Source organism: Telmatherina bonti (genome assembly GCF_933228915.1).
Source record: "Telmatherina bonti genome assembly, chromosome: 20".
In the NCBI taxonomy this organism is placed as follows: Eukaryota; Metazoa; Chordata; class Actinopteri; order Atheriniformes; family Telmatherinidae; genus Telmatherina; species Telmatherina bonti.
Window position 1 is genome coordinate 9,401,546 of NC_136618.1, and position 11,081 is coordinate 9,412,626.

Consider the following 11,081-nt stretch of genomic DNA (forward strand, 5'->3'; position numbering starts at 1 on the left):
GGCTACCAGCTGAACCTGTTTGGGTTTCAGGATGACAAAAGCTGCATTACACAACAGCTACGTGACAGTAATGTCAGCAAAGTTAGTTTTTCCAGAGAAATAAACGGGAAGAATCTGTTTTTATTATTATTATTATTGGCTTTATGAGCACAAAACTTAACAAGAACATTGTTCAAATAAAATAATCAATAAAGAATAAAACACAACTTGACTGCTGTCAGAGCAGCAAAAACAAACTAAAATCAGCTTCCTCTGGTTTAGCCAGAAGTCTACAAACTTGTCAAAACGAACGATGATTTCATTCAGGAACATTGGGAGGGAAAAGTGCTGCTCTGGCAACGAAAATAAATCTGCTTCCATCAGACTGAACAGTGAAAACAAAACAGCTGGTAAAGTCAGAAACTCTGAGGTTTCCTCTGCTTCATGTGGCTCGGCTTCGTCCCGCTGATAATCATCCCACCTGGAAGAGCTGTGTCCATGACGTGTTAGTGTAGCTATGGGATGAGGACCGCCGCTGGTTTCAGACCTTTAGGAAGACATGCTCCATCTTTATTTGGCCACAGACCTTCTCAGGTTTAGTTTTAGACTCGGTAAAGGCCTCCATGTTCACCATGGTCCTCACACAGGCAGCACAGTGTGCAAATGTGTGTGTGGTTCCTGTTTCTCTGCCTGTGTGAGGACCATCTGAAAAGTGTTGGGTCGTCTTTTATGGGGTTTCGATTTGGTTTCTGGACCAGAACCAGGTTTAATAAAGTCCCCGTCATCTGGGTCAGACTGTGTGTGTGGGCTCTCGGTTCAGATACGTCTTCATGGCGGCGATGAGCTCGCTCTCCTCCTCCAGGGTCAGGTCCAGATAATCCTCCTCGTGACGGGGGATGTCCTCCAGCACCTCGCTGACCAGCTTGTTTTCCTCTGAGGACAAAACAGGGACATTTTGTTAGCTAAACCAGAACACCTAAACCAGTCCAGACTGGTTCTGAGTTTGTTTCAGAGCCTTTAAAGCTGGTGTGTGTGTGTATGTTTCACCTGGGGATCTGGAGGAGGTGCTGGGCTCCTCAGAGGACGGGGAGGAGGAGGTGGAGGTGGACGGCGGGGACAGGAGGTCAGGGGAGAGGACGCCCTGGTTGTCCAGCAGGAGCTGAGTCGCAGATTGGACGTCGCCATCCGTTAGTCGGAGCGCGGCTTCAGACGACTCCCTCTCAAAACCCAAATACAGCAGCTGAACACACACACACACACACACACACACACACACACACACACACACACACACAACAGCTGGATGACAACAGCTGGGTCTCACCCTCGCACCAGAACACCTGGATGTCTCACCTGCTCCACCTTCTCCGGACTGACCACCCCCTCTGTGTTGTTGTTGGAGGCCTGAGCAGCCTGACTGGAGTCCAGCAGGATCTGGGGACACAGATTCAGTTTTACACCCCAGCAGGTCCAGCAGAACCAGAGAAACCAGAAAACCCAACAGATGGATGAAACTGGGATAATCAGGCCAATCAGAAACCAGCCAATAGGAAACCAGGATTACTGAACAGTTGGTTTCAGACAAAAACAGGATCATTTGTGCACGTACGGGCATGTTTTCTCCTACATGGACTGCCTGGTTTCATGCCTAACTGGGCTGACCCCCTGGGATTTGTCTCCAGTTTATTTCTACAGCGCATGGTAAGAATATACGTATACTAGAAGAACAGAATGAAAATCACATATTACATATATTATAAATTTACATGAACCAGCTGAAATTTACTGTTAATGTTTTGCTCTAGAAAAGGGAGCACCCTTTAAAGCTGCTGCTTGTAGAACGGTGGTCCTTACACCCACCTCCCAAGCCATAGTGAACCATGGACATTTAATGTGGCCCTAGTAGACTTTAACAGAGCCTTAATAGAACACATAAAGTAGTAATATCAGTATGGTATTATATACATGAATGAGATATGTTCCTTCAAAACCGTCACTAATTCATGTATATTTAGACTTTTTCCTTCTGACTGGAAAGAATTCCGGACACAGTTGCTGTGGAAAAGTTCAGCTTAATGTTTCACGCAGAGCAGCTGCGGCTGAAGAGCTCAGATGTCATCAACACGTGGGGTTTCAGAGGAGTAAACAGGAAGTGACTAACGGTGTAGGCTTTGTCCACGTCTCCGTTGGCGTGGTGCAGAGCTCTGGCAGCGTCTCTCCTGGAGTATCCCAGCTCCATCAGGGTGGAGATGGCCTCCATCCTCGTCCTTCTCTTCTGCTGCTCCCTCTGCCGGAGCTCCTGACGCTCCTGAACCCAGAAAACAGAAGATCGTTTTCATCATCAGCAGACTTTGTCCTAAACGAACATCACTTAAAAACCGTCTCAGAGCCGCCAACAGCGTGTAGCGCAGATGGTTGTTTCCTGTTACGTACGTTAGATTTGATACATAAATATGCAACCATGTGATGTAAATATGTGGTGTTGTTCTGGTTTTTAAGTCCCCCTTCCTGCCTTGAGACCAAACATGTGAAATAAAAACGTTTACGTTGAAACTTTCTGGAAAGAAATCCAGCATGTAGTCTCTGACATCTTGACCTTGGCGTTGAGTTTTTCTTTTATCTGCTTCTGTCTTTTGACACAACTCAGCCAAGATTTTCTCGGTTGTGAACAAAACTTCCAAATGTTGGCTTCGACCTAAACCTCCAACCTCGAAGAGCTTTATGAATATTACATGGACTTTCAACGACTCACATCTTCAGCTGCTCTAAACCCCGCCGCCATCCCACCCACCTCCCTCGACAATGTTGAAGCAGCAGCTTCCTGAAGCTATGCGGTGATAAACCATCAGCTCCTAACACAACACGCTGCAGCCCCACTAGACATCACCCTTTCACCTCACATGCAGTCCATCACTGGGACCGCCGTCTTCCATCCACATTGTGTTCATCACTCTCCCAATGCAGCACCAAACCCAGTACATCCATACGTCACCTGCTGCTTCCACCACTGTAACTCCGCCCTCCCCACACTGCCCGCCAAACCCATCAACAGACTGCTAATTAGGGCCTCCACTATAATTAAATCGCTCGATTAGTTTCAATTAGTCGATTCATTTTTAAGCTTTTTTTTTTTTTTAAATCTTCTCAACACTACTGTTGTAGCTCCCACTGCCTTTCTGTCATGAACGCACATGCGCAGTCGTGGCAACCACAGTCGGCTGTGACGTCAGCAGAAAAGTCACCATGGTGATCCGGCAACGGAGCTCGAGAGTTTGGGAGCATTTTATAAAAATTCCACAAGAATGCTAAATCTGCGAGGACCAACTTTCTTTCCAAGGCGGTACGATGGCGATGCACGAGCTTCGCTGCAACAAGTTCAGTTTCTGATGAGGAGGGACACTCATCGTCTCGGTAACCTGGTTAGCTAGTTAGCTGCTAACAATAATGTCAATACTGAGATAAAACTTATTTTTGTTGAGAATTTATTTTTGGCACCTCAACCCTTCTTTTGTTTATGAGACAAAATAAATAAAAACAGATGTAAAATATGAATCCAGCTGAGGAGAAAGCCTAGACTGTATATATAGAGATGGGCGGAGCCTCCGTGACGTCACCCGTAGGTTTCTGAAGAGCTGAATAGAAGCTCGGTGGGCGGTTCCTACCATCACCATCTTACACATCTTGCCCGGAAAATACAAATATGGGCAAAGAGGTGGAGCTGAGAGGGGGGCAGTGAGCGTCATGGTGGATGATTGACATCGAACGAACTCCGAGCTTTCTGTAGCTAAGAGCTAACTGAGCTAACCTGGAGATAACAGCAGCTAACCAGCAAACAGAGGTAAGCGGGCTAAAGTTAAGTCACGTTGTTAACCGGCTAAAAACTGCGGTTGTTCTACGTTCTTCTTACTTGAAGCGTGAGGTTGGGTACCTGTCAATCAAATGGACACGCCCCTAAATATGCTGAATTTCAAGATTAAATAACTTTTAAACAGGCGAGTTAGAAAAAAAATTCACTCCCCCCACAGTTGTCATGAAGGTAAACCTTACCTTTTAAACCTAAAATGGATTTTTGAACCAGGCTGTAAACATGTTTATTTCTGCTGTGAATTTGGTCTTTTTAACATGGGAGTCTATGGGGATTCGCTCTGTTTCGCAGCCCCTAGTGGATGAAGGGGGAACTGCAGTTTTATGCTCCGTCCATCTTTCATATACGGTCTGTGGGTGAAACACTGCGGCTCAAATTCGATGCTTCAGTTTTCCTATTGATCGCAGATTTTTATGTTTTGGTTTCATTCTTTTCTGATTTCTGTGTTTCAGCTGCACAAATCAAGGTTTTTATCAACAATGGCTTCTATAAGCACAGACACACATGTTTCTGGATCAAGTTGGGCTAAATCTCAGCCGTGTGTGTGTGTGTGTGTTACCTGGCGGCGGTTGCTGATCTGGATGGCGGCCTCCTGCAGGTCTCCCTGACATGCCCGCAGTCCCAGTCTAGCTTCTCTCTCTGTGAAACCCAGAGCCATCAGCTGGGCCATCTTCTCCGAGTCCAGACAGAGACGACCATACAGAGACTCCACCTAACAACAAACAAATAACCACACAAGTTCAGGCCACGCCCCCCTGAGAGGTGCAGGTCCTGAACATCTGGACGTACTTTGGACAACTGCAGCCGAGCCTGAGAGTCGTTTCCTTCGATGTAGGAGAGGAGACTCTGCAGGAGGTACAGACGGAGGAACAACACCTCCTCTCTGCCTGTGCTACCCTGGCAACACACAAACACACACATATTAACATAGCATGTCAGTTTTCCTTGTTCTGATTAAACAAAGCTCCACCTAGTGGCAGAAGCAGGCATTGCAGCAGATCTATTTATTTATTTATCTCAATTACAAATTAATCTTCTGTACCAGGTATAAAAAGCAGGTTCGTCTGGAGACATCAGTATGAGGTGACTGGTTTTACCAGACGGATTTGTGTTATTAACAGGAAATTTCATGTTGGGACTTGAACAGAAAAGATCTACGGCTCATCGGCGTTCTGAAGATCTCACCTGGATCATGAGCAGCCTCTGCCGCTGCTCTCCGTAACACCTGAGGAAACACTCCTCGGCCCTCTGCAGGCGGCTGCGGCTGTCGTCCAGGCAGGACAGCGCCTCCAGGGCTCGGTAACACCACACGATGTCCAGCTGCAGGACAGCGTAGTTATCCACCGAGCTGAGCAGAGCCGAGCCGCACTTGCTGCTTGCAGAGGAACAAACACGAGTCAGTCAGCGACAAGGCAACCACAGAAGAAGTTTATCTGGATCCGGACTCTGGATCTGGATCTGAACCTGAACTGCTGGTCGGCCTGCAGCAGGTGACACAGAGCGTTGTCGTACTGCTTCTTCTTCATCAGAGACCGCCCCTTCTCATGGAAACCCATAGCCAGGATCAGAGCCTGAACACACACACGAGACAGAGAGGTGAAACAGCAAACAGCGCCCCCTGCTGTACGGTGGCTTTACAGCAGCATGGGAGAGACCGGTTTGATCCAGATCTGAGTTGCATCACAAGGCTCCGATGACTTCCGGAAACTTTCATTAGAAGAACCGAAGCAGTGACAAGAGACCAGTTTCATCGTCGCTCTACCTTCTTCTCCTTGTGCGGGATCTTCAGAGGGTTTCCCTTCTGGTCTGCAATCTCCAGGTAAGGTGTGGTTTCTGGATCCTCGCTGCCGTCTGACAGACAGAACCAGTGAACACATCAGCCTTCCAGGTTTCACGCTGCAGCATCAGAATCTCAGGACACCAATCAGAACCTCCTCATCGTTCATGTACGACGGAGGACGGCCACACCTCTCTCTGACAGGATCTGGAAGCCTTTCTGGGTTCTCTGGACGCTCTCGTTCTGGTTCTTCCTCTCCTCTTCGTCTCTGGTCATCTGCTCAGCATCGCTCACTTTCAGCACCATCATCTTACTGTGGTTCTTCACACCCTGTTCATCCAGATGCTGGTCTGTCAGAAACATCACACACACACACACACACACACAAGCAACAGTCTCATCACAGACCTCAAATATGGGGGTCACACGACCAGCTCACCAGCTTAATCAGGACCTCCACAAAGTCCACAAACCAGCTACTGTGGAACCTCTAGAAGAGGCAGAACCTCTTTGATGTCAGCCAGGACTTTGTGGAACAGCTTGAGATTTCATGGAGAAGCTCAGAACCATCAACAGAATGAGACAGCTGAAGATCTGCGTCTGCTGTGCAAGTGAAGTTTTATCTGTGTGAGTGCTGAGTCAGCACTGAGGCTGACGCTGAGTCAGTATTAAGCAGCAACCAATGGCGGTTAAAAGTGAAGCCTTTGCAGAAGTGCATAAAACTGCAGTTCCCCCTTCATCCACTAGGGGCTGCAAAACAGAGCAAATCTCCATAGACTCCCATGTTAAAAAGACCAACTTCACAGCAGAAATAAACATGTTTGCAGCCTGGTTCAAAAATCCATTTTAGGTTTAATAGGTCAGGTTTACCTTCATGACAACTGTGGGGGGAGGGAATTTTTTTTCTAATTCGCCCATTTAAAAGTAATTTAATCTCAAAATGTAGCATATTTAGGGGCGTGTCCTTTTGATTGACAGGTACCCAATATCCCGCTTCAAGTCAGAAGAACGTGGAACAACCACGGTTTTTAGCCGGTTAACAACGTGACTTAGCTTTAGCCCGCTTACCTCCGTTAGCTGGTTAGCTCCTGTTATCTCCAGGTTAGCTCAGTTAGCTCTTAGCTACAGAAAGCTCGGAGTTCGTTCGATGTCAATCATCCACCATGACGCTCACAGCCCCCCCTCTCACTCCACCTCTTTGCCAAGAGGTGGAGCTCAGACAACACGCATGCCCAAGATGGTGATGGTAGAAACTGTACACGAGCTTCAATTCAGCTCTTCAGAAACCTATGGGTGACGTCACGGAGGCTCCGACGTCCCTTTATATACAGTCTATGGTCAGTATTCAGCATAACAATGAGTCAGTATTCACACCAACAGCGACAGGTTGCCATTGAGCCTGAAGATCAGTCAGCACTGTACACCTTACGTCAGGACAAGCCGTTCAGAAACAGTAAATCCAGGTAATCTTACTCATTAACCCTTTCATGCATGAATTAATTAAAAACAATGCAGTATTTTTCTTAAATCCAGTATTTTCCCTCTACAGACATGTGCAGTGATACTTTTGTTTGTTTATTGGTGATATTTTAAATTTTTCATAATTTATTTTTATGTATTCTATTAAATATTTATAAAATATATAATTGTAACTATACTGTGTAAATCTTCTATAAAATATAGTTCTATCATTTTATTTGACTATTTTTTGCAAAGGCAAAGTTGTGCAATTACATTATGTTTAATTAGATCATATATTTATTTATTCTCCAGTGAGTGGAAACATATTGGATGACTCACTAACATCCACTGAAGTGATTTATGTACAAAAATATCATCCTCATTCATGAATATGTAAGAAAAAAGCCTGTAAATAGGTGTCCACTGTATGGCAACTATGCATGAAAAGGATAAATTATTTAAATGATGAAGAATTTTACATTTCTCTTCAATATAATCAAAAACATTAAAGGTTAATTTATATTTAAACTATGTATTTCCTTTCACTTACTATCAATATCTGCTCTTTTATTATGAAAATATTTGCAGTAAAAAATGTTAGCATTAAAGGCTGAAAATAAAATGATACTAAAATAATTGCTGACTGCTGTAATCGAGGTAACCTGTTCAATTAATGGTGATTTTGATGTGAGGTCATATTTCTCAGCCCTTCCTTATGCCTCCAAGGCTAAAGGTGCCCATCCCGGTACTATTAACGTAGAAGTCATAAAGTAGCTCGTCAGAATATGTTATTTTATTTAGGGCAGTCATTTCCGCATCACACGCCTGCTCCGTTTTTTATCACTGTGTTACATTTTAACTTCAGGTTATGTTCATGTTTAGTGACGTAAAGTCACTAAACACTCAGCAACAACCTGCAGGTAGAACCGGAAGTCTGCACCAACCTGCCGCCAGCGTCCTGCCGTTCAGGATCAGTTTGATGTGTTTCAGGCCGTGCTCCTCGCCGATCCTGCAGCAAACAAACACACTGACTGAACACAACATGAGTGCTGCAAACAGAACTCAACTCATCTCAACTTTATTTGTAAAGCCCTTTAAAACAACCAGAGTTGAAACAAAGTGCTGTACACAATCTGCCAATATAAAAACAGAATAAAACAGTTCAAATGCAATAAATAACACAATAAAACAACAGGTCCAATAATAAAAAATAAACTAAGGCACACTGTCTTACGTTGGGTAAAAGGCCAAGGAATAAAAATGGGTTTTAAGATGAGTTTAAAAAATGGACAGGAAGGAGGCTTGTCTAATGTGGAGGGGAAGCTCATTCCACAATTTTGGACCAGCAACAGAAGTGTGTGTGTGTTTGTGTGTGTTTACCTGTCCACCACCTGCTGGACCTGAACATCCAGCCTAGTCTCCAGGTAGCTCTTCATCTTTGGATCCTAACAGCACAAAAACCTGGTTACACTTCCTGTTAGTCAGGTCTTCCTCCTCATCCTCATGTTCAGACTGGGGGTGTGTGCACCTTCTTGGCGTCTCTGGGAAGCAGCAGCTCCAGCGTCGCTATGCTCGTCTCCCTGAACGCCTTGTTTCCTTTGCCTCTCTTCACGGCCTGAACTCGGATGGACTCCAGAGCGCCCCCTACCTCCAGCGCCGACAGGCTCAGCAGGGGGGCGTAACGCTCCGCCAGCTCCTGATGGTGGAAATGTTTTGTCACCCCATGAAGATGTTTCCACGGTAACAGATGCTGCATCAGACTGCAGCTGCCGTGACGTTGTTGTTGTTGTTGTTTACTGACCTGCATGTTCTGCGCTCCCGGCTGGTTGTCCTCTACGGTATACGGAGGATTCCACAGCTGGATCTTCTCCTGCTTCAGCAGATTCTTCAGCTTCGCCTCCGTGTTCTGCTCCGCCATCGTCTCTGAAAGCAGCAGGAAGCCGAAGAAAGTGAAAGCTGCTGGTGGGATTCCCCGGCTGGGTGGAGTTTGCTTTGGTGAGTTAGAAGGAAAAACTCCCGAACAGCCCTGACCCCTGAGCTTTTCAACATGAGGGTCGGGACCCTTTACAGGGCCGCAGGAGGTCTGAGTACAGAAGAAAAGATCTGTCCGGAGTAAAAAGACCAATCAAAGTTATTTAAATGAGTTCATTTTATTTTTAATCTTGCAACAGAGCCTGCATGTCAGTCAGTCAGACTATATTTATATACAATTTTGGTGAAACTAACACATGAACATCCATCTAAAAACTTCAGTTTTGATCAAACAAGCCCAGTTGTTTCATTTTCTTTCATGTAAATGTCTTCAGTCCACAAATGTACCAAACACTGAGCAGGTTTTGCTTTGTGTCCTGCTGGCCTGCTCTGCAGAGAAACAAGCAGGATAATGAGAAGACATAAAATATGTTAAGCTTCTCACTCATCAAATGTTTCTGCTGTAAGTATAAAAATAAGACTTAAAAAAAAACACAAACAAAAAAAAACAAAAAACAAGAAATAAAATTTAACTCACACTAACTTGAGAAAATATTTTGTCTTTAAAAAAAAAAATAAAAAAAAATCTTATCTTCTACAAACATTTAGAAAAATTGAATTTTTTTTTTTTTTAAAGCAACTATTAAGCTGAATTAGGTGGTCAAAAATATCAGAGTACACTTAAACAGAACAAAAAGATATTCTTAAAAAACAGTATTTTAAAATAAAAATGTATTTACTTATGTATAGCATACATTTGAATTGATATGTTTTGTTTACATAATCTTAATTAACATTTTACCAGTCATTTGGTAAATTATTCTGTTACTATAATTAATCTAATTTCAAGTTAATGGAAATAAACCTACTTGAGGGTATGCAAAGCTAGAAATAAGTATGTGTGATTTCATTACTGTTTCAATAAGTCGTGTTTGTTTAAAAACAAATAAACAATTTTTATTTTTATTATTTTCCAATGGTAATAAAAGAAAAAAAACCAACAACACTTTTCTTGTTTTTTTCTTTTCATACAGACTGGGTTACGCAAATCTAAGTTGTCTGTTTGTTCCTTTTAAGTACGAAGTGCTGTTTTACTACTTATTTACTCGTTTTCTTAGTTACATATTTACTTGTTTTATTTATTAACATTTCGGTTCTTTACTTATTGACCGTCTCGTTTGTTGCGGACCGAATGGAAACAAGTGACAAAGCCTTTTTCAGGTGCATTGTGGGAAATGTAGGCTCCAGTGTTAACAGACGCTAAACCTATACAGGCGTAAAAACCGTCACATTTTCTCTCTTTCTGCTCAGCCAGCTGTGACTGCAGACCAAATTCGTACCCAAATAAACGCAATAAATCCCCAGAAACAGATTTAACTAACAAAGGTCACCACTCAAACTTCACCGCAACAGCTAGCGGGCTAATTAGCTCAATGACACCGATTCAAGTCAAAACAGCGCGAATGCGATGGTCAGAAAGCTACAAAGTAGTGTGAGCACTTCTGTGACAAAATGTGTTTAAAATAAAGATATTTACTGATAAATTACCAGTAAACTTTTAATGTCGGCAGCAGGCAGAGGTTTAGCTTAAGGTTTCCACACTGGTACCTCAATTAACTCATGTTTTATGGCAGCTGCTAAACGTTGTCATCGGTCGCTGTTAGTGTGAAATTCATATTCTACTTACTGTGATGTTATATGAAACGATGACTAATAGCTCCGCGGAGTTAACAGTCTTTAAATTTCGTCAATACTCTGTTTCTCCGGGTCGATGTTGTTGTTTTTAATGAATCTAGTTGCTGGGAATGATGTGATGCGACGCACAGGACGCCTCACTCCGAGTGTGTTTTCATGATTGAGAAACGGAACCTGCAAGAAGTTCCTCAGGTCCGTCAAGCAGAAGCAAGGCGAACAACGTGATCTGTAGTAGTATAGACGATCTTTGTTTCATGGTGGTGTCGTACGAGGGTCAAAAGAGACGCTGTTCGCAGAAAGCAAAATCGTTCAGCCGATAAAATAACATATAGA

General features: G+C 43.8%; 1 protein-coding gene across 2 annotated transcripts; it reads right to left on the minus strand.

Annotated features, from left to right (window-relative positions):
• Window positions 1-319: 319 nt before the first annotated feature.
• Window positions 320-10,850, minus strand: nub1 (negative regulator of ubiquitin-like proteins 1). Of its 2 annotated transcripts, none has more exons than XM_079259738.1 (15): window positions 10,741-10,850; window positions 8,884-9,005; window positions 8,611-8,778; window positions 8,463-8,527; window positions 8,027-8,091; window positions 5,813-5,971; window positions 5,607-5,695; window positions 5,309-5,415; window positions 5,030-5,216; window positions 4,634-4,741; window positions 4,404-4,556; window positions 2,141-2,287; window positions 1,333-1,413; window positions 1,027-1,219; window positions 320-912 (listed from the first exon to the last, which is right to left on the minus strand). In XM_079259738.1, the coding sequence occupies exons 2-15, from the start codon at window positions 8,998-9,000 to the stop codon at window positions 770-772; spliced, it is 1,782 nt and encodes a 593-aa protein (XP_079115864.1). In that variant the 5' UTR covers window positions 9,001-9,005; window positions 10,741-10,850; the 3' UTR covers window positions 320-769. The 2 variants fall into 2 exon arrangements, with proteins under 2 accessions (XP_079115864.1, XP_079115865.1); XM_079259739.1 differs by lacking the exon at window positions 10,741-10,850 and adding an exon at window positions 10,602-10,672.
• Window positions 10,851-11,081: the final 231 nt, after the last annotated feature.

Bases quoted from the DNA above. Each gene is read 5' to 3' on its own strand.
- nub1 (XM_079259738.1), bottom strand. From the start codon at position 9,000: ATGGCGGAGCAGAACACGGAGGCGAAGCTGAAGAATCTGCTGAAGCAG. The intron at 5,217-5,308 runs GTTCAGATCCAG...CTCTGCAAGCAG, and splicing joins CAGGCCGACCAGCAGTTCAG to CAAGTGCGGCTCGGCTCTGC. The intron at 2,288-4,403 runs GTAACACACACA...TTCTGGGTTCAG, and splicing joins AGATCAGCAACCGCCGCCAG to GAGCGTCAGGAGCTCCGGCA.